The following is a 25,176-nucleotide window of genomic DNA, read 5'->3' as shown; positions in this document are numbered from 1 at the left end:
CCTTGGCAAAGCTCAAAAAGATTATTTGTCTGGACACATAGCATGTGGTTTTGATCTGCTTTTCCCTAAGCCTGTGCTGTACAGAAACATAGATATGCAAAGATGGATACACACACACAGACCAGTATGTGCTTACTTTTTGTTAGACATAGGCTATTGGCATTATTAAGAAAATCTGTTCTTATGGAACTTTGTTGCTAAAAACCTTTGACCTAGGGCAACCAGAAACTTCACCTGTAAATAAACAATTTAAATCTATACCATAGGTAGTTTAATTACATGTATGCTTTTTTAAGTAAATTAAGTGTCATAATTTTATATATTAGTAAACCCGTTAGGGGAAAAACAGCACAAAAGCCGAGTTGTGTTTTCTAAGGCCTGCAATATATCATTTGATAAATTGCAGTTTGGAGTCTATTTTGTACCACACAAAGTAGAAGTCACAGAAGCTATTATCCTCAGAACTATTCATTTAGGTACCTCACTCTTAGTGATTTAATCTAAACCCTCTGAGGATCCGGGCAGAGCGCTCCTCGCTTGGCGTCTCTGCGCACACCGAGGTCAGATGCAATTTTAGACTTTGCCTCGCAGATAAAAAGCGCTGTGATAGCAGCTGTTATCTTCTTGCATTCAGGGTTTGTGCTGCAGAGACACAGCGGTCAGCAGGGTCTGGTTGGTACAGGAGGGTTTGCTGCCCTCAGAAGAAGAGGCACAATAGATGTGGCTGTGCCTGGCGCTGCTTCTGAGCCCTCCCCAGAACCCCTGAGGCTGCGGGCACTGGGCGTGCGGGGAATGTGCTGGGACTCAGCGGGGCCTCCTGCCACAGACCCACAATGGATTTCTCACCAGCAAGATCAAAGCACAGGGAATGAATTGAGAACAGAACAGTTTGGTCCTGAAACCCTTTTAGAACTCCTGGAACATGAGAAATTACATAGCATAGCATATATTTGATTTTTCTATTTTATAGAAACTGAACTATTTCCTTTAAAAATGAACATTAAAACAGAACTAAAAGCTCCAAGCCTGGCAAGAAATTTAACCTGCAACTACAGCTGATTTGGGCCAGTTTTAAATTGAACATAGTGCTTTTTGATAAAAGGAACCTGTATCAAAAGATAGAAACATTTACACACAGAAAGCCAAAATATTAAGCAGGAGCATTCACTTGATTTTCTACGGGTACTGCTCATAGTCTTGCATCTTCTGTATTTCTTGGCCATGAAATTTCAAGTAACTAATGTCCATTTTATACATACAGCAGCATTTTAAAGTAACACTTTTTAATTTCACTCACAGAAGCATGGATTCCAAAACCAGCTGCATATTTATCCAATCAGGTAAAGAAAAAGTGACTCTTTTGCCAATATCAGCTTGGCAGCATAGCTCGAATTTTCATTAGGCATTTTCCTCACGGGGGAAAAGGTGAGGGAAGGTTCAATGACTAATATTATTCTCTATCTCCCTTCAGTCAAAGACCAAGTAAACACATTGAACCCACAGCACTACAACGGCCTAGGGCGAGTAAGAGTTACCGATGGTAGCTTGCACCCCATAGTGAATCATGTTTTAAATCATCTTGGTTCAGTGGTGCTAATCTTAAACAATTAGCAAATGAGTTCTCATCTAGATGCCTTATATCAAGGTCTGAACAATCTATCTCATTTTACCCTTTTTTGTTTATTTAAATAGAAGCAGGCAAAGGATTGCACTCTTATCTTCAGTGCTCAAACTGCACTTAGTGCTTCTATCTGTCTTCCAGACTAACCTTGTGCTACTCTGCAGCCTGTCAGATAATTCATAAACTGTCACAGTGTGCATTAACTTATTATATGATTATTTAAATATGAACTTTTTTTGGGGTGGATTTTATCATGTGTTACAAATGTTAGAAGCTGAGGCACTTGATCAAAATCACCATGCAGATTGAATTGCCAAAGAAAATCAAACTTGAAATTGTGAACTTGGAACTCATACTAACGTTTTGGAAGATTTGGTTTACCGTTCAGCAAGAAAAGAGGAAAAGACATATTAGATAGTTCTAATTCTTTAAAAATCTTTCTTCAAAAACATACACCCTGCACTCCTTTCTAGACAGATTAAATACATATAAATTCAATTGTCTCCCCAGTGAATGTTATGATCTTTTACACATTTGTACGCAGACGTATCCAATACATACACGCTGAACTTGTGCCTAGGGGACAATGCAAAAAAAAAAAGAAATAGAAATTCAGAACCAGGATGACCTGCTTTCCAGTTCACCATTGCAACTGCCTATTTGGGGAGCCACAGAAGATCCACCTATATATTTTAATATCTTTTTACCAGTAGCATTTTTAATGCTTTTAGCTGGTCAGGATAAAATGGGACTCACCTCTGCACAGGCACTGTATATACTTCCAGTTCTGGTGTCTTTTGGTGCCAAGGCTGGTACTAGTAAGCACTCTGCCATACTTGGAGCTGAAGGGAAGCAAAATATAAAAAGAATTTATTGAAAAGGATGAAGTTCTGTTGGGGCTGAGCACTGTTGTCCTCAGGGAACAATCATCTGCCCCTGGTCTTTATACACAAAATACTGATTTCAAAATACCTATCTTGCATGGTTGTCATGCAGACTAAAGAAATTGTGTGTGTGTACCAGGGTTTGGATTCAAGAGGAACAGACTCTCTTTCAAATGGCTCCAAATTCAAATCCAGAATAATTCTCTTTACATTAATCCAGAACCCCACTGCTGCAACTCAAGGCAAAGTAGGGCTTACAGATGTAAGACAAGCAAGGCAAGAATACAAAATCAGTGTTATCACACCTGATCCTCAGATGATGCAAAACACTGGTTCTGCTCTCCTCGGGAAGCACACTGGTGACTTATATAGGTGTAATGCCATCCAGATATCCTGGGTCTTTTAAACCTGAGAAACAACAATGTCAATGTGCTTATTAATGCATTCCTTCCAAAATACACAACCCAGAGAATAACCATACAGATACTGGGATACACAGAAAGTTGTTCACCAAAGTATGAATATCATGGAATGTTATTTTTTAGTGAGATGCTAGTTTTGAAGGAGAAAAGGAAGGTTGATCTCTCTCTCTGGGGAGAGGATATTTTATTCAGAGTAAACATGTCAGAACACAAACACTGTATATTAACAGAAATGATTAAGTGAGGCACCTCTCCTCTATGAAGAGCACAGAGGAGATGAAAACACAAGATGCTCTCTCAATAGTTATACAGATCAGCATAATTCCTGAAGCATGTCTAGGTTGGGGACCATGCCTTAATCTTTTAGCACTGCTGCCTATGAAGTGTGTGGGATATTGTGGAAATGGAAGAACCTGCAGAAGCAATAGACTAGAGGGGTATATTGGTGAGAGCTCATTATCTCAGTGTCTCTGTGCTGGAAGGCCTGTATGAACAGGATGGGGCTGTAAATTAGGTAATACCTGTGTGTGGAGAAGCCAAGGAAAATAACAGGCAAATAAAATCAAGCAGAGAGCAGGCTCAAAAGAGGGGACTAGTTAGCATAGTTACCATGTTACTGAGAGGCACCAGGCTCCTAACAGACTGCAGCTCTTCAGGAGATTTACTCTGATCGCCAGGTGATCAGGACTTGCTTTCTCCAAAGCAAAAGGAAATGGTTCAGTAGCAACATTTATACACCTGACCTTTAACAGAACAATTTTTCCCCAGCAAGGTGAGGGATTGGATTGGAGCAAAGAGGTTGTTCTCCTCTTGATCTTGCCCACGTGTCAGGTTCAAAGCTGCTATTTCATGGCTGTCCAAACTGCTCTAATTGCAAGTGCTGCAATCCCTCTTCTCCCAATTCCCCACTATTTAGTCCCACACCCCTAGCAATCTCTCAGTCACTTGTTTGACCTTTCACTGAATGATTTCAGATCTAACTCAGCAAGACACTAACCAAAAAAGAATAGTTTTCTGCTGTGTTAGTTCTGTGATATGAATCATCCACTGGTTGAACAAGCAGGAGCACCCTGGGAGAGCATAACCCACTCAGCTGGGGAGGGATGGAAGCCTGGCAGCCAGTCATGCTGGGCTGGGCTGCCGTGCAACTGTGGCACATCTGCGGGAGGAATATTCTCCTCTCCCTGTCACTAGATCATTCTATGCCCTAGGAGCTTGCCAGTATTTTTACCTGAAAAAGCCACATAATTTCAAATGAATGAGCAGGTGGATAATTAGGAAAAGGTCTTTAAAAGGTTTCCCTTAAAAAAAAAAAAACAAACCAACATTCTGTACTCTCCTAAAAATAGTTTAAAAATTCCACTAACCTATAGAAAAACCAACAATTCTCTAATATTCTCTTGTGCTGAAGCAGAATCATAACTTTTTACAGACAACAAAACTAGGATTCTGCATGCAGAGCTAAAATGGACAGTGGTGATGGATGTGAGCCGAGTGCATTTCCAAAACAGCCCAATTCAAAAAGAGTGAATACAATTTGTAGGGTCTTTGGTATTTTTAGTGCTATATCAAGGGAGAGTTCTGAACAACTAAATATCAGGAAATTCATGAAAACTTAGGCAAGTAACATCATTTGTTTTCTTCAGTCAGATGATTTTAAAATGGTTAATATTTGATAACACAACGATAAATATTTTAATAGAGTATATTGCAGTCAGTTAGGAATAGATCAAAAAGATACAAAGCAAGCTCCAACAGATAAACTTTTATTAGGTTCATGAAATAGAACATAAAGTTTGATAGCAATTACTATTTAATCTATTCACATTTGGAAACGTATTGAAGAGGAAACTTACAACTCAGTTGTTATGAATTATTAAATGTTCATTTGAACAGTGATGAGCAGGACTTCTTTTCCTCTGAAAAATCTGTCACACTTTCCTTTTAAGCCTGCTCAGTGGCCATAACTTGTATGTAATTTGCCTGCTCACTGCCTTTTTATGAGGACAGAATAAAAAGATCAATAGCAGCACAGACACACCCAGACGGGACATTTTTATGAAGGGGCCTTAAAAGGACTATTTAGGAGTAAGTAAAGTAATCTCCATCCTACTTAACAGCAGATAAAAACTACTGACCTGAGGCAAATAAAGATAGCCAAGGCTTCCTATCTTGGCACTGATGCAACTGATGACATTGCTGACACCAGCACATGCTGATTATCAAGGCTTCAGGAGTTACTGTTTTAACTTCCTTTACACGCATGCAAATACAACAGTATGGAAACCAAAATTTAGTTTAGAAGGAGCTGATGGGTTTTAAATTGCAAGGTGCTGACAGCCTCCACTAACAGAAGTTAAGCTCCCCCAGTGGTATCAAAAGTAAAAAAATGCCTTTTAACATTACACATGAATAAATGGATGCCATGGAAGTAGGTATACTGTGATTTTGTCCACCTGTAAATTTAAATTTTAAAAGACAAGCTTGCACTTTTGATGAGTTTCAGAGTTATTTTAGGTACAGGAGCACACCTGATGTTAAGGTGTGTTTCTGCTTTGAATTTAAACATGCTGAATCGCTGTGATCCTAAAGTAATCAGATGTCAGATTTATGCTTCTACATAGCTGACTATTGTAGTATCTGTTGCTAATGAATTCAAGGCTTTTTTTATTAATACTCTTTTTTCATACTACTACTATTTGACGTACTTGTTCAAAATATTTTGGATGTCTTGGTTAACTGACATTATGTGTTATGAGTAATCTGTAGAGGTGGGGTTAAAAAATTTCAGATTGAAGGTTTTAAGGAAATTTAGTCAAACTAAGGGAGTTATTATTTAGCATCAGTAAGTTGAGCACTTCAGCAAAGAATTTCTGAATGTAATCAAGACCTTTCAAGATATGAGCTCTTAACTAAAACACTTAACAGAAGTGCCTTTTTACATTTCCCAATTCCCATCTCACCCTATTTTCTGACTATTTTCCCTGGCTTATTTTAAAGCTGGTCTTCAAAACCTTTCACTCCTGCTAGTCATGTGTTTATCTTCATGCTTGCACGCTTGTAGACAATAGAACATCTCACAGTACCAACTAAAGCTGTTCTGAATTGGACCAGTGCCCTCTATGTGACAGTGGTGGGCTGTATGAGCTTCATACAGCAGAGGCATCCAACCTCTGGAAGGTGCACCTTACAGATTTTCTTAGCCAAAGAACTCATCTGTCTCTTCATATTTAATTGGTCTCAGTGAGTCTTTCATCCACTAATTTGCCTAATAATTTCTTGAGACATTCACACTTTTGCTATCCAAATTTTCTGGGCACAAGTTCACAATTACCCAAAGGGTAATAATAATAACAATAGTAATAGTAATAATAATAATATTAATAATGTTGTCTTTGTTTAACTGGTTGGCTGGGAATTTCATTTGATCCCTCCGCTTGAGAGGAAGAATAAATGAATAAACATTTCCAATTCCCCTTTTCCATAAGATCTGTGATTTTACAGATGTACATTTTATTTTCCTTCAATCTATCTTCCGTTTCTTATGCTGAAGAAACAATCTATTTAATCTCTCCTTTTACATGGCCTGCTTATATCTGTGACAGCTTTTCATTCTACCTTTTATGGTAGTACTATATATCTTTTCAATATCAGGACTTCATGCAGTGTTCAAGAGATGGGCACATCATGAAGGTATATAGGGACATTGAGGTGTTTCCCTTTCACTCTTTTTCCTGTCTTAAAAAATTCAGTAATCTATTTGCCTTTCTGACCGGTAAAGAGCGTTCAGTCAACATTTTCAATAAAATACCCTGAACTACTCTTAATGGTAAAGCCAAGTATCTGTAGGAGTACATTACTCTTGAACACTTAATTTCTGTCACCCAGCATCTTAGAAATTCTTCTTCTGAAGGTCTTTATAGCCACAATACCTTTGTAGTCTGAGCAAATTTATTACACTATGCTTCACTCACTCTTCTAGCAGAATTCTATGTGTGTAAGTCCTCATAAGACTGATCAGTAGTTCCTGACATTTATTCTTAGCCTGTTTCTTATTACTCAAGGTATGATTATTCTATAAAGAAAAAAAGGAAAAGGAAAAAAAATCTTTGCTGAGGGATCTTGGAAAATAGTTTCTGGAGAGTAAGATACATTATCAACCTGATCTTTTGCATCTGTATGCTTACCTGATTGCTTAAAAACTCTTTTCCTAAGTTTGTACATTATTTCTCTCTTTCATACTCAGCATATTCACTAATCTAACTGCTAATTCTGTTCTTCATTATAATTTCCATTAACTTGCTTGCTGCAGAAGTTTTACTTGCCAGTCTCTAGTTCCTCTCCATCTCCTTGAAAACCTTTATAAAAACCACACCTGCCACAGGTCCTTCTTATAGTTAATCAAGCCCATCCTGACAATTACAAAAATCAAATTAGAAAAATCACAAGTAGCAGTCAAAATTTTGTTTCTTCATTTTTTAAAAGTTCTTGGATCAATTATATTTGCTTCTGGTGATCTGATGCAACAGACTACTTCAATTTTTAAATAATGGGTTGTATTAATAATGGTGTTGTATAAGCACCTCCAGAACGTGCCCCCACCACCCTAGGCAGGAGATTGGTAACCTTCCTAAGCTCTTCCATAGTTAATAGATCTTTCCCTTCTCTACCTTACAAAGCATTTGTTTGCCCTAAAGCCTTTCTAGAAAGGTCTGGCTTCTCCTATGTTCAGAAAAAAAAATTAATGGCTAATGTTTATGACTTTACTAAATTGCTCAATCATTTATTTCTGGCCTTGGTACTTTAACCTGTTCTTACAGCTCAGCTGTAACTCTTTTTTCCTTCATTTCATCAGAATTGCAACATTTTTCTTTACCCTTTGTAAACGTATTTTCTTACAAAGTTTTTTTACTCTGCTGCTAACAATGTAATTTTTATAAGAATCCTTTTAAATTGTCCCTTTTTTTTTGATAGTCACTTTACTCTGCATCTCAAATACAACCAGCTCACCAAATCATCTGCAAGCATTCTGCCCCTTTAGCTTTTTCTTTCATATCTCTCTAATAAGTATCTCCATGATCATCTTCTCCCAGATCCATATACCTGAGACATGGACCAGCCCTTCCAGCTATTTCAAATTCCTCTTCAGGTTAAGCATGCAAGGAAAGATTTTGACAAGGAACATGGGTATGATAAAATCAGGAACAAAAGCTTCATCTCATAAATGTCAGTCCAGGTTTTGTCAGGTCGTTGACTACTACCTTTTATAGCACAAATTCACTACGAAAGTGAATAGAGCTTTACAGGATCCCGTCAGTATAAATTTAGAGGGGACTCATAGCCCATACAAAAGTACCAAAATATTCAGTAAAATATTAATGGCATTGCTCTTTTGATTTCTCCCAACTCTGCACAATTTTGAGATACGGTTTTGTTGATTATGATCTGTTCTTCTCTCACGCTGAACTACAGTCAATGGCAAAATCATTAAAAGAGACTTTCAGCAGAAGCCAAGTCAAGCCCCTTATAATTATCTTGGCTTCTAAAGAGAATAATTAAATTGTTAATAAAATTGTTACCTATAATCACCAGGTGAGAAGAGAAAGATGTGATAGTGCTGAAAGTTCAAAGTTGTCTACAGAAAAGGGGGAAGAGTTTGATTGGAGTTTAGTTGTTGGTAATTCATTTATATATATATATAAAAAAATATAGAAGTATAGAAGACTACTTTTATCTGAAATCAACTTGAAATAATTATATTAAAGGGACTGTATTCATTAACATCAGTGATTTCAGTGGGCAGCTGAGGTTAAGTATGATTAAAGTGTTATACCCAAAACTATGTTGTATTTTTATAACTACATATTGGACAGGGCAGTTCCTTATATGCATTTTTTTTTTCTTGCCAATGACTTGTCTATTTGTTCAGAAGGACATGGAGAGCCACGTAGTAACGATTGCACTGATGCCATTGGCTGAATCTAGAGCCAGTATTTTGATTTGCACTTATCTGTAGATCAATTTACCCACTTTATTCACTTCCTAGAGACTGAGTGGAATAGCTTTCCAAATCTTTCACACTTTTTAGACATTTATGAAACCCTGTTTATTTTCCAGATTCACAAAATCTCTCTGTGGATAATGCAAAATATTGCTCCATCTTGAGGAACCAGTATCCAACACTAACCCCTGTTCTTACTCAATTTCCTGCTTAAATTTGAAATCTTTTCCAATAGACCCAAGGATCTATTCTTGCCCTTCAAAACTTCTAGGTTATAAGGAGTTCAGCCATAATCTGTTTGGAGGAGGAATTTTCCCTTTAATAGATACTTATGTGAGCTTTAAGAAATAGCACCAAGCAGCTCTAGATCAGGGGCTCACAGGGGCTAAAATAAAGAGCTACCAGGTTTGTTCCCCACATACACTACCCAGTCCCCAAACACACTGACAAGTGCAGGAGGAACAAACTCCAGTGTCCTCAGTACAGAAATAGCAGTCCATGGGAGACAGTTCAGCAGGGTGTTCTGTTAATGAGATGCTGCCCCACTGAGCTCTGATGGCACACATACTTTAGATGGGAATCCAACTTCCTTTTTAAGCCAAAAGATCCTTGAAATAGGACTCTTACTTTGAAGAATTTAGAATTTCATTTCCAAGGAGAGTAAAGAGAGTTTCATCACATGGAGCTGTTCCTTTGAAGAGCTGAAGCTGCATTTTGATCATGAGACAGTAAGCAGTGACGAGCATCCAAGGAGGACAAGTTACTCTCACAAAATTCAAAAACCTGACTTACTTCCTACTGACTGCAAGAACAGGAGAATCCCACAATGAGATTTAAACTGGGGCTGTTAGTGCAAGGAAATTCATATTGAGGGCAAGCATAGCATCCTTAAATCAGCTCCATTATGTTGACTTTATGCAGCAAAGCACAGCTCTGCAAGGAGGCTTCAGCTCTCAGAAAGAGCCTCCTATTCCACATATCTTAGAGACAGATTACAACAGCGTATTGCAACACAAATATCTCAGAAGTTGAGCTGGATGCTTTGAAATGCTTCCAATTACATTTGCACACGTGCCCTTTGGTACACAACTGGGGAGAAACATGAAAGGCAGCATGTACACTGTATAACTTCTGCAAAGGTATGAAAATTTGGGTCAAGATTTACACCATCTGTCAAAATAAAGCCATACACTGCAATAATTTTTCTGCAATGACCTGAGAGATTTGCTAGTTCATGCTAAACCACTACTGATTTAAAACAAAGTGAAAAGATGCTTAGAGAAGTGTACTCCAGTTATATCTTTTATTCAGTGGCAACATGACAACTTAGTGATGATGCTGCAGCCCACACTGCACTGCACCATTAGAAGACCCTGAGTGTTTTGCAAATACAAAACATTGAGCCAGCTAAGATGTGTTGAGCACCTCCCTCACCTACTCCCACCCACCCTGGCTTTAGCCCAAAGCCCTCTGTTCCAGTTCTAACTACTTCCCTTTAGCACTCCTCCTGCTGTTTTAGCGAAACAGCTACTCATTCCATAGCTTTCTGGCAGTCTTCAGAAAACCAGCATCCCACTCAGCTCTGCCATGTTACCACTTCAGAAATGCTGTCTCACAGCAGAAAACCTTTGCCTTTCACACTCCTGTCATACCCTCACTTCACTCTGGGCCTGTGTTTGAAACCTGAGCAGGCACTGTGCTGGCTGGCCATGCTTGCCAGCCCTGCTTGCCTTGTGGCTGCATGGGGAAGGAGAAAGCTCCACTGCTGTTTACCCTCACTGTTTGTCCCTCACAAGGTTCCAGGCCTACAAAAATTCATCCTACCTGGAATGGCAGCCTTTCCTTGTCCTCTGCTAGCGCATGCAGCCATCAGCACAGGCACGTTGCAAACACCCTCCTGCCATAGGAGGCAATGTCAAGGAATACAGAGTTCTCAAGGAGCTGGGATCTGATCAGTCAGATTTCCATTGCCATCACTGCCAAGGCTGCTGGAAGAGCAGGACAAACATGTGATAGGAGTTGTGGGACTTCATATTATGTAACGTAGAGGGCTGCCTGGGGCAGACGACAGGACTGGACCCAATGAGGTAAATTTGTCAGGAAATACAGGTTAATCCTGCCAGTTCTGTTGTGCAGAAATTTGTTTCCTTTTTCACTGAGAGTTCTAAAAGAAATATAGTGAGACATTATGTTCTAAAAGAATATACTGTTGTATAAAGTATAAATGTATAAAGATAAAAGTACATTTTCATAAAAACTGAGAGTTTTTCATGCGACCCTTCCTTTCCCAAACCAGAGGTTTGTGACATTGCTGTACACACAGCCTCTCAGGAGCAGGAGAAAATGACAAAGGTCTTGGTTTCTCAGTCTTAAGTGCAAGTGGAAGGCTTTTTAAGTAACACAACTACTTCTTTCTATCATTAAATTTAAGGCTATTGATATATCTTTAGAAATATCTAACACACTATCCAGAGTCATTTATTTGATCTAGATTAATGGAGATATCCTTGGTATTTTTCAATTCTGGCATGACTTGACAAACTAAAATTTGGAGAAAATAATTTCAATCAAAATAAAGAAAGTAATTGGAAGTGAAATCACATTTGGCAGTTATCTATTCTTCAAGGATACCAGGTTATTTCAGTCTTCATTAATAATTAAATTTTAACACCTTTGTGCATCACAATTGATAAACAGAAATATAAGTACATTAATCAGCGTGTCAAAAGTAATGCTAGAACCATATAAAGCGCATGGGGAAACAGCTCTTACTCATAAGAATATTTTAACTCTAGTGTTTTTAATATCCTGAATTATCTTAACGCTTTATCATAGTAAGCAATATCAGCATCCATGGTTAGAGACATTATCTTTAGTTCATAGGCTCGTAGAACGAACTTTTCAGACATTGTCCCAAACAAACCATGCTATGTACTCTCTTTCTAAGTCTAAGACAGGTCTATTGTTATTCAGATCCTTTTCTACATTGTAGCAAAACTTTAGAGTTGATTAAATAAGATTAATGTAATTCTGTTACTATTGCAACAACTCAGTAGTAGTAGCCTGTATATTAATAGTGTGAACACTCTGTAGGTTGCCTGTGTGCCTGCTTCAGCTCTATTGGTTGGTGTGTGATAATGAACGTCGTTTGGACATTTCTGTTTAATTGTGTGATAAGTCAGTTCTTTAAATGTTTTCAGGTAAAACACTGGCTAAGACCATGACACTGGTTACACCTGGGTAAAACACTGCAGAAAACCTGGTGTGCCTGAAGAAGATCGTGTTGGAAAGCGAGCAACCATTATCTGGGGTTTCCCATCTAGTGGTTGCCCTGTCATGAAGATTAATGCACTATGATAACCTGAAGCAAGTCTGTGTGTAGCAATAAATATTGTTGATGAAAACTAGCATGAAGCAACTAATAACTTTAATTATTTGGTACATTAATTTATTAGTTCTTATTTTTGCAGAGTGCTACATGCCAGCTGTTTGAATCATCTTATTGGTATTCTGATGAAAAGAGTGGAAAAGTAAAGCATTGCACCAATTAAAATCCCACTCACAAGAGAGCATGTTATCATCTGGTATATCTCAGGCAGGAATTATGATACAAGAATCTGCCTGTTGAATTAATTTTTCAATTTTACTGTCATACAAAAATAGACAATAACAGGCAATATTTTTATAGGTCAGATGAAGCAGAGTGGATAAAAAATTTGCAAATCTTTACTGTGCTCCTTCTGTATGAATATGAAGCAGCTGAAGTTCTGATTGGTGAGATTAGGAGGAGATATGATACATGACATTGGTATTTCTAATTGTCAGAGTATTTAATCATCTTATGCAATCACATATGACAATTGGACAAGATTGCATAGTCTTTTTTTAAACTTCATAGTTTAGAAACCTTTTTAAAGCTAACTGTCAGCAAACTCCCCTGGAAACAATATTCAGCTCTGCTCTTGCATTTATCTAATCAGCAGTGCAATCTAGTAAACAGAGCAGGAATTCACAGGACCTACATCATTCCCTCCTTTTGTTTGCACAGGCAACTCATTTGACTTTCCTTGGCATCAACTTCTCCATTGTTCACTAGCAATAACAAGTTTTTCTCTGAAGAACTTTGAGACCTATAGGACAGTGTTTTTATCCCCATTCTAGAGCTGGCTCAGCAAAAGCACTCTGCAGCATTTCATCCACACTCAAAACAATAAATCAATGTAGATTCAGAAAGAAGATCTCCTGATTCCCAGCATTGTTACTTTAACATCCCTCACTTCATAGGTGTTGTAGGAATTATGTAAATGTTTTACCTTTACCTTTGCATTGTAACTAATGTTCACATAAATTCTGAATGCTCATCTCCTGAGAGCTGCTACACCATTACCTTTTTGCACACTGGTGTTTTGGTCTCCTGTAGTAGAACATTATCCTGATAACTTAAACCTTTCTTTTGAAAAATACACACAGAAGGAATACATAACGACACGTAAATATAAACTCAGCTTTACCTTCCCTTGTGGTCACTGTAAAAGAGCTGGTAAGTCACACTTCCATTTAGTGACATACCCGTCACAATTAAAGATTGCTGGTGTTTCCATTACAAATGCTGGTTTATGTAGTTCAGAAGTTGATCATAACATATATTTCCAGTAATTTTTTACCAGTTGTTCAAAAGATCCCATTGGACCCAATTGCTTAAAGCACTTGGCTTTAAGCCAAAGTAGTGAGAAGAAAGTTTGCAACATTCAAATTATTTTACATCACAAATAACTTTAGAACAGCAGTGACTATTAATAGAAGCCATCAACAACACATTCTGTCACACTCTTTTTCCTCTTCCCTAAAAAATTTAGGAAGATACTTATTAGAATAATTCTAAGCCCCTAAATCATTGGGAAGTATTTTCAGTTGTGATTATCTGTCTGGTTGTGCTACCAAATAAAGTATTAAGAGTTTGGGACTATTTCATGGATTTTGAAAGTCTTCAATTAGTGTTCATTTGGAAGAATAGCTGAACAAGAAACTTTTTTCTCTGTAAACAAAGACAAATTCTTTGCATAGTTTTGTGTCTGTAACATTATTCCAAATCAAACACCTTAGCAGCCAAGGATGCAGGAACATTTAACCTTTTATATATTTCATAATCATGTATTTGAATTGCTGACCTTTGCATGATCCTGCTTTGGTTTGCTTTCCAGGCTTTCTCCTGTGTTTTTGTGCTCTGTAAAAGCAATACTTGTTGCAGGTCTGTTTCACAGATCCTGGGAACTTACAAGAAAATCCTGTTGTTGTGCATGAAGCAGAAAATGCTGCTGTGCAGGCAAGGCCACACCGACGGCTCTTTGGATAGGACTGAACTGGCCGTAGATGTCTAAGGAGCAGTGGCAGCTGGGCGTTCCTCAAAGTGCCACTGAGCCGGGAGCAGGACAGAAGGGGTGAGGGACAGCAGGACAGGGAGTTTCCCAGCACACAATCCCCCAGGCCAGGGGATCAGAGCAGCTCTGGTGGCAACCACAGGGTCAGGCACAGCCTGCAGTGCACAGCTGGAGCAGGGGAGCTGTGCCTCACATGGGGAAGCTGCAAGAGCCAGAGACTGCCAGCACAGCAGGGCCCAGGAGCCCCTGCCAGGCCTCCCACCAGTGCTCCCCAGTTAAATCTCCCAGAGCTCCTGGACATACCTGCCAGCTCCATGTACATGTCTCAAATGCTTTCTGGCATGGCCAATGGCAGTAGCTGCTTGTATTTAGGGAACCAAATCCCGTCCTCCAACCATTCACAGGGCCTTTTGAGGACTTCATCTTTTGCATCTGAGGACTTTTTGTGCTTAGCCAGTTTTTATTGATAGTGGTTACATCTAAACCCTGACCTTGCTGTTGGCAATATTAAAAAAACCCAAACAACTCTGTAGTTGCAACTGCTTCTTTTCCTAGTTAAGGAAAGAGAAGACAGATCATGTAAGAATGTTCATTTTTCTCCAGGCAGACAGAAATAATGGCTCTGCAGCTTACAGCTTTGTAAGTGGAATATGAATGATAGGGGCATGTAGTCCCTGTTGAGCAACTAAAGCTGTGATGTGGCTTATTGCTCTCCTGAGATTACCCTAAAGTATGATCAGGGTCATACCAATTCAGTGGTGCTCCTCCATAAGCAAAGCAATAAAAAGAATAGGGAAATTTTTCTTCCCCACACTTTGGGAATCATCCTCTTTTGCAGAAGTATAAAACTGGAACCATCAAAATCAGAAAACTGAAAGGTTAAATCATTCATTTCCCAAAACCAAGGATGATTGAAAGGTATTAGTTCAACTATAATTTTTAGATGACTAAATTTGCATTTGTTTTCATCCATTTTAATACACCATCATGTGTCGTTTCTACCAAAGCTACTATGGCTATCATGTCAGAGTATCAATTCCAAAACTCAGCTCTCCCTCATGTCCTTTTGACAGGTTAGATGTATTTCTTCTCATTATTTTTTATTAATTAAACCCAAGGATTTTAGATTAAGAAGAGAGATGAAAAATGAGAAAGCACAGACACAACCTGTGAAAAACAGTAATTTTCTACCTCTACTATCCTCATATCATGGTTAAAAACCCCACGTATTCTGTAAAGGATTTTGCACTTTCAGTGGTGAGACAATCAGCTAAGCTTACCCATGCATGCTAGGATAAATTGCTGCCTATTTGCAGGAGAGAGGAATCACCATCCATTCTCTGGCTGTGTGCTGGGCAGAACTCTGAGTAACAGCTACATCATCTTGTAGAAACTCTGAACACTTCACCTGCAATTTGATTAGAACTGGCTTAGCTTTGAACTGAGAGTTGTGCAGAAAGATCAGAAATTACATGCAGGCAAACAATCTAAAAATTCTACTGAAAAGTTTAAGTGAACACAGTATCTCCATTACTCCCCTATTCATTTACTCTCTGATAACTTAATAAAACTGGTTTGATGAAAAAGTGTCATTTCAATTGTGCTTCTAACAGGCATTTCTAAGACAAGTCAAGATGGAGATGTCTGCCCTTAGAAACTACTCTCACTCGGTCAATGTTTATTTCCTTGTATTGCTGGCAATATAATTAATCACAACATTGTTTCAACTTTGCACCAGAGATCTTTGTATTAATGTTTGTCATTTTGTGACCATAATTTTGACACAGTAAGATATGCTTTAGGCTTGTACTTGTCTACAGTGATTTATTTAGTCTTAACTTAAGAATGTGCTTTGGTAGATAAGTGCAAACCAGTTTTCTTTACATGCTATCAAAGTATCTACCTTGTCTTGATTTGACAGTATCCTAAGATAGTTTTACTACTACAGCAAATGTTGAATTAGTGGCACTTCCAAACAAAGAAATTATTACGAATATCTCATTTATAAGAGCAATAGCTGTTTTTCATATCAGGTATGTTTGTGGATTAAAACCATTGAAGAAGTCTGATCAATGCTGACACATATTCATGGTAGCAAAACATTTTAAAGCCATTTAGCAGTAATGTAAATGGTAACAATAAATTGAATTCTAATAATTAGAATAAAGTAAGTACTTCTAATTGGAAGACAGGAAGGGGAAGAAATCTCAGTGACAAAGCCTTCAACTCAGTTATTACTCACTGGTTATTCAAATGAATAAGATACTTAAGCTATAAAAACTTGAGGTTTTGTCATATGCTGTGCAACACAAACTGTAACAGCAGTAGCTGTAACCTTTCAGGAGAAGCCTGACTACTTCTGTTTTCCCCACGCCCTTATATCCTCTTTCCGGACATGATGCTATATGGATGAAATCTCATGAGTCAGTGGAGTTCCACATAGAGATCTTCAACACACAGCAAGTATATATTGTATTTTTAGGATTTTTTTCCAAATAATGAAGATGCTTGTCGCTGACTCTGCCAATTTGCAATATTTTGATTGCAGTCACTTATGTTCAACTGGAACATGCAGCTGGATACAACTGGAAAGAATTTCACACCTTTGCATTTGAATGAGACTAAGTGTTTTGCATTCCCCAATTCCATTTCTGCCTATTTGACAAATTGTGGGAAAAATATTGCTAATACTGTCACAACTGCTGAGGTTTTCTTGCTATATATGTATGTGTAGATGCCCACGTTCTTATTAGGCATACACACAAGCTTCATTCAGTGCAATTTCTTTTATATTCTGAGATTGTTTTTACCATTTATTGATTAAAGGATCACAATTTTAGAGAATAATGCATGTTAGTTACAGGCTCCTCATAGTATTCATAGGAACTAATTCTGCATTTGACAAGAAATCGCTTGTGCTTGGCCTGGATTTACTGAACTTATTTATGCAGCGAGACAAAACCTCCCAATTTTTTCATGACATTTCAATGTGCTGTTCAGTGCCTATATATAGACAACCACTGCATATACTGGAGCAACCTATAAACATCATTACTGAAAACCTGAGTTTCACTATGCTGGGTTTTTACTCATGCACAGACAATATTCTGTTAGCATGTGTGCTGAAACCTTCCTCATTCATGAGTTCCAGTAATATTCTTTACTAAATAAGAAGTACCAAGGAAAAAAATGCATTAGAGAAAAAACAGGCAAGAATAATTTCTTCAGTTTTGAGACCTGCATGCTCTCAAAATTATGAACAATAGATGGAATCCAAGGTCAAAAATTCAGTGGTGCCAGTCACAAAAACCACCGACAAACAGTATGGAAAATTCACTGCAGCAGAAGTAGGGGTAAAGATTGCATCAGTGCTTTAGAACAGACAAATATGTTGTGTAATATATTCAGAGCTGTCAACCCACCAACCTCCAGGGATTGTGGTACTCATGATCTGGGAGACAAAAAGGAGAAAAGGGAAGGAATAGTTTTTAAAAGAAAGAGAGGGGAGAGAGAAGGCGATAACAAATGATGCCACAAAAGGAAAACACTGAAGAAAAACAGTGATAGAACCGAATGTAGAAAAAACATTGTTTGAAATTTAAGTCTTCAGAATTCAAGAAAGGAAGCAAGGACCTCTAAGATTTTTTTTTCTTTCTGTGACTTTATCATTAATGATCTTTATGTTGTTCCCACAAAGAAAATTTCATCATAAATCCAGATTTTGATGCAGAAAGAGAACACCATCTATCCCAGCTCAGAAAGTGTGACAATAGCCTGTCCTACCTGAATAAGATGCTACTGTAGGCAAGCTGTACAAAATTAAGGTAGCATAAAGACAGGTACAAATTTTGTTTTCCTCCCACTTGGATGGCCTTTGGGAAAGATAGGAGTGAAGAAGAAACTGTATTTAAGTTCAGTAGCATCTTGTTTTTCTGTCTGGGCAGCAGGCAGACCTAAAGCCCTGGGCATGTACCCTGCAGCTGCCCAGACACAGTAACCAGAAAGACCTTAAGCCAAGAGCACAAGGCTCTGCCTGAGGTGCCCCTCCAGACTGAAGAGAACAACGCCTGCATTTGTGCTTCCCTGTCTCCATTGCTGCTTCAGAACTAAAATCAAGCCAGAGCTGTCTAACTCTTTTCTTTCAAGAAGCTGCAAAGATATTAAAGCTGAGTTTTGGAGAGACTCAGGAATTTTCATGTATTATTCAGATTTGAACATTGAAGAGGGAAGTAGTCATTTGTCTAACTGCTGTGTTACTCTCAATACATTTCATTAAATACCCAATATAAATTCTATGGAACACTAGCATATCTATGAAAGGCTAAGACTACCCCTTGAGCCAGCTCAAAGACAGGTATTTTCCCCTTGTTTTCCTTTTTTATTCCATTCCTAAATGTATCAGCATTGCAATTAAAAATCAAGACTATTTTGTCACTTATGGCAAGGCATCTTTTGCCATCATTCACAGAGCTATTACCCTAAAAAAGAGTCATCACTATTTTATTAATATCTCTCACTAATTGCAGAGGTTTGTTGGGTGGGAAGGGGGAGGTAGCCCCAAGGACAGCAAAGCTCCAAATACACATCCAAATAGCAATCCATTTCTGCATGTGCCTTTTTTTCGGTTTCCTTTGTGCAGTGTTTTAAGCATCCTATAACCAGACCATAGTTAGCTTGTAAATTGATGAATTATGAGAACAACTTTAAAACTATTTCCTTTAGTTTACTTTAAATATTTCATTTCATGCAGTAGCACAGATCTGGAGACTATGCTCAGAAATACCCCTCAAAAAGGCCTGCAAAGCTCTCCAAAACAAATGAGATACCTGTTTTGGTTTTTAAGTGACCAGTTTGATGTCCTGTCTTCTAATTAAGGAAGATCTGCCAGCAAACCAACAGCTAGTTCAGCCACACAGGTCTTAATAGTCCTCAACGTGATGACTTCAGAATTAAGTCTTTTACTTGTGTCACTTCACAAATCTTTTCATTTAACTTCAGCTCACAATTGCTATCTACATGATACATATATGTACATATATGTGTGCATGCAAGAGAAAGAGACACAAGCACAAAATTAAGAAAGCTGTGACAATAAAAGATCAACAATTCCAGAATTTTCAGCTATTCAGTATTTTGCTGAGAACAATAAAATCTACCTGCATTCCTGTGAGCAAACATTTAAAAGCATGCAAGAATAATGATAAAGATTTTGATCCATCCCTTCTTTAAGCACATTTCAAAAACTTTCTAATGAGAAAGAAGTGGTCTGATTTAGAAACCAGCATCTGTAATATTGTATCCAGAATTTTGTAGATGGCTGTCTTTAGAGGCCTTCAGTAGCAGTCTGCATGAGTGTGTCAGGCAGAGCAGTCAGTGTGGAGCAAAACACCCCTTCAGCCACCCATCTCCAGCAACCTGTAACTACAGATCAGATCTGGGCTAAGAGCCTCCTAAAATAACAGGTTACAGTCTGCAAAATAAATTTTAAAATAGGAAAGATATTTGTTTTATAATAATTTTTTTAAACTATGGTTGACTTAATATTTAAGAAAATTTGGATAAATTATTCCAGGCAAAATGTGAAGTGAAACATCTCCTCTGCTGTTTAAGAAGTGGTATTTAATGAACTGTTGACTCCCACTGAGTTTGTCAAGGTAAACAAGGCTCTGTATTGATAGGACAGGTATTTCCCAATTTGCACTGCCTGAACTGTAGGAAGCATCCCAGCAATGAGTAGTCTAGAACATGCAGATTCAGTAGCTGTACCATCAGATGAAGTACTTTGATTTTGCATCTTGAGATGGCTAAATATATACAATATGAATAATAAATTCGACTTCAAAGATACATAGCCTCAGTTATAAGAGATGCAATGCAAATATTGACTTAAAAATACAGTTAATTTTTTCTGCCTGTTACCGTGATATTTTCTGGGTTGTTAATCTCATCACATTTATTTGGTGGTGACTTACTGTTTCTTACACTTTTTTTCTAATGTATGTATAGAACATTTAAATTCAGACATAGGGTCATCAACAAAATGTGTTATTGTACCTTACTATTAAAATTTTTCCATTGCAATTCAGAAACTGGACAACGATATTAAATCCACAGCTCTTAGTAAAAACCCTTGATTGCTAAAGGAATCACTAAAAAAAAAAGATTTACTGTTCCCTCTCAATTGCATCTACAAGTTTCCAACATATTGCATTACTCGGCCCACTTGGATGCAGAACATCAGAAAGCAGTCTTTGGAGAGACCTTCTAGGGTGAGAAAATTATTTTTCTGAAAGCAAGCCAGGACAGAAAAGATTACCAGTGAGGTTACTGGTGCACAAAATTGTACAAATTTATGTAAAATTACACCACTTAAGAACTTGGACAATTTCAATTGTAGTTCTCGTGATATTTGGACTGCTTTTAAAAGTAAGTAAATTAATATTTGCGAAACTATACTTCTTTGTAGCAATAAACAGTAATGTTTAAGATAAAATTACCAATACTTTCTCTATTCTGAATTGTTTAGGGTATTTTCAGGCTAAGGTATACATAAACATCCTATGATGTTAAGTCTGCTTCTAAACCAAATAATCTCTTCCCTAATTATCTAAGTTAAATTTTTTACTGTTACCTTCTACCTAGATCGTAGGTGCAAGTTCTTTACTAAAATTGCCTCTCCTGTGGAAGGCAGAGCCATAATCCAGCACATATCTACTAGTGATATCATCTGAAATAAAACACTGGTTGACACATTTAATTAGTACATTGCTCATACCTCTACATTTTCACCCATGAAATATTTCAATTGATATTAAGCAATACAAAGTAAAGCTGTCAGCTTTTCAAATAATATAATATTATGCAGCTCTAAAAGTTTTGTCTGTATTATTTTCTCTTAACTCTCTTGTCAAATCTGATTTCTGAAGTTATTATCAGGCTACAATACCTACGATATCGAAGATAGCTTTAAGATGCCATGTACCAAAGTACCAAATCTAATTAGGATGAAATAGTTGATCTATAATGGAAATAAGATTATCTTTTATTTCCAGATGTCTATATTATATAATCCCCATCCAACAGCATGCTAAATTTCCTGCCTGTGCTTGCCTTATCTTTTTTGCACAATTTTTTCAGATCAATAATACACGCAGTTCTTGATTATAAAACCTTGCCCTCTCATGCAAATCTTTTTACTTCAGCAAAGCCATATTGCATTTTTACCCACTGTTCATGGTTTCCAGAAGCTCTAGATACATTGCCCTTTTCAAGTAACACACACCACCTACAGTTCCAGTTCAGTAGTAACTATAAAGATGCAGACATTAGCACAAGGCATGTATTAATATTCTTATTATTTCATTATTAAACAGTCCTTCATATAAAATTAATTAATATCATAGTTGGCGGTCTTAAGTGAATTAGATGGTTTTCCAAGAATACAGCCTTAAGAAAAAAAAAATCGAATATTTGTAAAAGCACGGCCCCTTTTCATATGTCTTAGGAAGAGGAGGGAGGTGGAGCCTCAATTCTGGTTTTCGTGCAGTTTCTCCTGTAGATGAACTCACATTTATTCTCTTTTCTTTTCCCCCCTCCCCTGCTATCTTGCAGCAAACGTGTGTGACAACGAACTGCTGCACTGCCAGAACGGAGGAACCTGCATCAACAACGTGCGGTGCCAGTGCCCGCCGGCCTACACGGGCATCCTGTGCGAGAAGCTCAAGTGCGAGCGGGAGCCGGGCGGCTGCAGCCGCAGCTCGGGGCAGGGCCCGCCGGCGCTCGGGGCCGCGCTGCTGCCGCTGCCGCTGCTGGCGGCCACGGCGCTCGGCCGCTGCTGAGGCTGCGCCTGCTGCCGGCGCGGCCCGGCCTGGGCACGGCACCGGACCGGGCACGGCGCCGGACCGGGCACGGCACCGGACCGGGCACGGCACCGGACCGGGCACGGCACTGTGCCCACGGGAACGGGACGGAACCCCCGCGTTCGCTGCTGGAGCCCCAAACGGGGAAAAGAGTAAAAATAACCACATACAAACTAAGAAGGCCGAACTGAACTAAGCCATATCACTCAGTTACGGACAGGGCTGCGGGTCAAGACTGTTCACCTCTGGCTCGAGAGACGCTGGCAGCTGCCTGTTCTGCCAAATCAGTCAGCGCTGGCTGCAGGACAAACGGCTCTGACAGCCCCCGGAACGGGAAGAGAATTCCAGCATTTGCTACTCCTCTCCGGTGCGCTACTGTACCTCCGCCCGGTGTGTGGACAGACCAAACCAAGGCATTCTTTGCTGTCAGTGCATTGTGGGTATAAGGAAATCTGTAAAAGCTGCCATATTGGCCTGCTTCAGTCCCCAAATCCTTTCCAACCTGTGCTTTAGTGAACGTTGCTCTGTAACCCTTGTTGGTTGAAAGATTTCTTTGTCTGATGTTAGTGATGCACATGTGTAACAGCCCCCTCAATAAAATTCAAGCCAGTCATATCCTTGTATACCTTAGCAGCACTGCATCAGTAAGATGCTGTGTTCACCTACTGTACAAGAGTGGCTATAGGACAAAAAGTGTATTTATCCTTTTGTATTCAAATGAAGTTATTTTTCTTGAAATAATGTACAATGTAGATTTTTTGTATTATTGCCTATTTGTGTTACCAGACAATTTATTAATGTATTTAATTCTAATCAGATAAGAGAAAACTATTACTTTTTATTTAGTCCTTTTCTTTTTCCTTTCATTTAATTGTGCAGAGATTTCTCTGTATGGGCAACGTGCTGGCATCAAAGAATATCAGTTTACATATATAACAAGTGTAATAAGATTCCACCAAAGGACATTATAAATGTTTTCTTGTTGCTTTAACACTGGAAGATTTCAAAGAATAAAAAATCCTGCATAAACAGTTCCAGGATGACGTATTGCTATTTCTTAAGGCCTTTTTAGAAAACAAACAAACAAAAAAAAGTTTATGATTTTACCATCTGCTATGTGGAAGAAACCCAGCTTCAAAAGTGGAAATGACATCGTAACAATCTAGCCTGGCTTGAATTTTACTGCTATCATTTCTGCAAACTTAAAAGGTAGAGGGCATCATTTGCTTGAGGAAGATTTCATCAAATCCCAACGCTGAAAAAGGTATGAAAAGTTGAATAGTTCTCATCTTTGTTCTCTTAATTAATCATAAGCATTATTGCAAAACTAAATTAACAAGGTATCATAGAAGCTGGTCTTTAATTCATACCTTTTTTGTGGATTCTGGCAATAAGCAGATGAAGCCACAGCTCATATTGTTTCTCCAAAAGCTTCATTTAAAAGATATGTTTATATATTTACTAGTCTGGTTAAGAAACTGCAAAAACAGCAGCAATCACAAAAAAAAGCACCAAGATTTAACTTTTAATAAAGTCAGATTTAATATTTAGAAGGACTGTCAAAGTATACAGCAGCGAGTAGACAAAAAGTGCTGCTCCAGCAAATAAAGTTTGTTTCAAGTATCGCCCAAGGTGTAATAAATTCTTGTTACTGCCTTTTATTAGGCCAATTACTGAGTGTGACAGAAAAGAATAGCAAGACTAGAGAGGCAAGCCAAAACCACAGCAGTGTTTGGAAGTCCTGGCAAAAAAAAAAAAAAAAACACAATCTAAAGGTAGCAGGACTGTGTGAATTCATTTCCTAGCAATTTTCATCATAATGGTTATAAATATTTTACCAACATAATAGCCTAGTGTGGAAAACAATTAATCAGCAAAAGAAAAATTCCTGAGAGAAATAAATTCTACCTGGCTGCCTCTTTCAAATGGTGAACAGCAGAATTTAGGGCACTGCTTTCTTGGAGAACCTCTTTCTGCTGAGGAAGCAAGTTTTGCAGGACAGTACCCAGCCTCCAGAAGTGGGTAGCAAAAGCGGGTCTTCATTTCTAAAAAGAAGCAGGATTCTAAAAGAATACTATGAAGATGCTGATGACATCAAGCTGCTGCCTCTTCAGGCTGTCACCGTGACCCTTCATCATGTAGAAAGTTTGCCGTTCACACTTGCCCTCGTTTGTGAGGTAAATGAGATAAGGCAGAGATAAACGAAGTCCTTTGCTGGGTCCCAGCCATGGCCTACACGAGCCTGCAGGTATATTTTAGAAGTGTATTCATGACAATAAACAGAAATGTACATTGAGCAGATTCAAGAAGGAATATAAATGCTAATGCAGGTGACATACAGAATGGGAAACTACCTGTAATTCAGTGGATTTCTGATATTAAAATGGGGAATTTAAATTTTCTTATATTACCACAGACCAAATCCAGATTGTGTAATTATTGGAAAAGATGTGCTTTAATTGTCATTATAAACTCAAGGCTTTGTGGAAGTGCTAAGTAAGCATGTTATGCACATTTGGTTAGAAAGGATTCTGCCAGCAAGTGCTGAAGTATAATGATTATAAGATCACAATCAACTCAGCTACATTTCAATTTCATATACTTAGGATCTTCTAAACCAGGGCAGAGTATATGGTTTTCCATGTATTTAGCTACCATTTTGTGCATTTTATCCTCCCTAACCTATTAATAAAATTACAATTTTATACAGGAGCACAGTCAGTGGAAAATCTTATCAAAAGTCCTTTTCTTCAGCTTCATTATTTTTCCCTCCAAACTCCACAGAACTTTACTAAATGAAAATCTGAGCGTATGTTTCTGCTACTGTATTCCAAGTATATTTCTAAAATTATGAGTGCATCTTTGAGAGAGATTTACAGTACTCAGCATTGCTTTACCTGCATTTTTTTACTTAATTCAGTGTAAAATTAAGGCAAAATTCATTCCCCATTTCAGAAGCTGTGAAGAACAACAGATTCATTTTCCTGAGCATGCAGTAGGATTTGTGCATG

General features: G+C 38.1%; 1 protein-coding gene across 12 annotated transcripts in view; it reads left to right on the top strand.

Annotated features, from left to right (window-relative positions):
- NTNG1 (netrin G1) overlaps positions 1 to 22,159 on the top strand; it is a 150,976-nt gene extending 128,817 nt beyond the window's left edge. For all 12 annotated transcript variants that reach the window (XM_032117258.1, XM_032117261.1, XM_032117263.1 and 9 more), the window contains one exon: positions 21,918 to 22,159. In XM_032117258.1, coding sequence (XP_031973149.1) covers positions 21,918 to 22,144 — 227 coding nt within the window. In that variant the 3' untranslated portion in view covers positions 22,145 to 22,159. The remainder of the gene's footprint in view (positions 1 to 21,917) is intronic.
- The last annotated feature ends 3,017 nt before the right edge of the window (positions 22,160 to 25,176 follow it).

The sequence above is a fragment of the Corvus moneduloides genome, chromosome 9 (assembly GCF_009650955.1).
Source record: "Corvus moneduloides isolate bCorMon1 chromosome 9, bCorMon1.pri, whole genome shotgun sequence".
In the NCBI taxonomy this organism is placed as follows: domain Eukaryota; kingdom Metazoa; phylum Chordata; class Aves; order Passeriformes; family Corvidae; genus Corvus; species Corvus moneduloides.
This window is presented reverse-complemented; position numbering and strand designations above follow the sequence as displayed.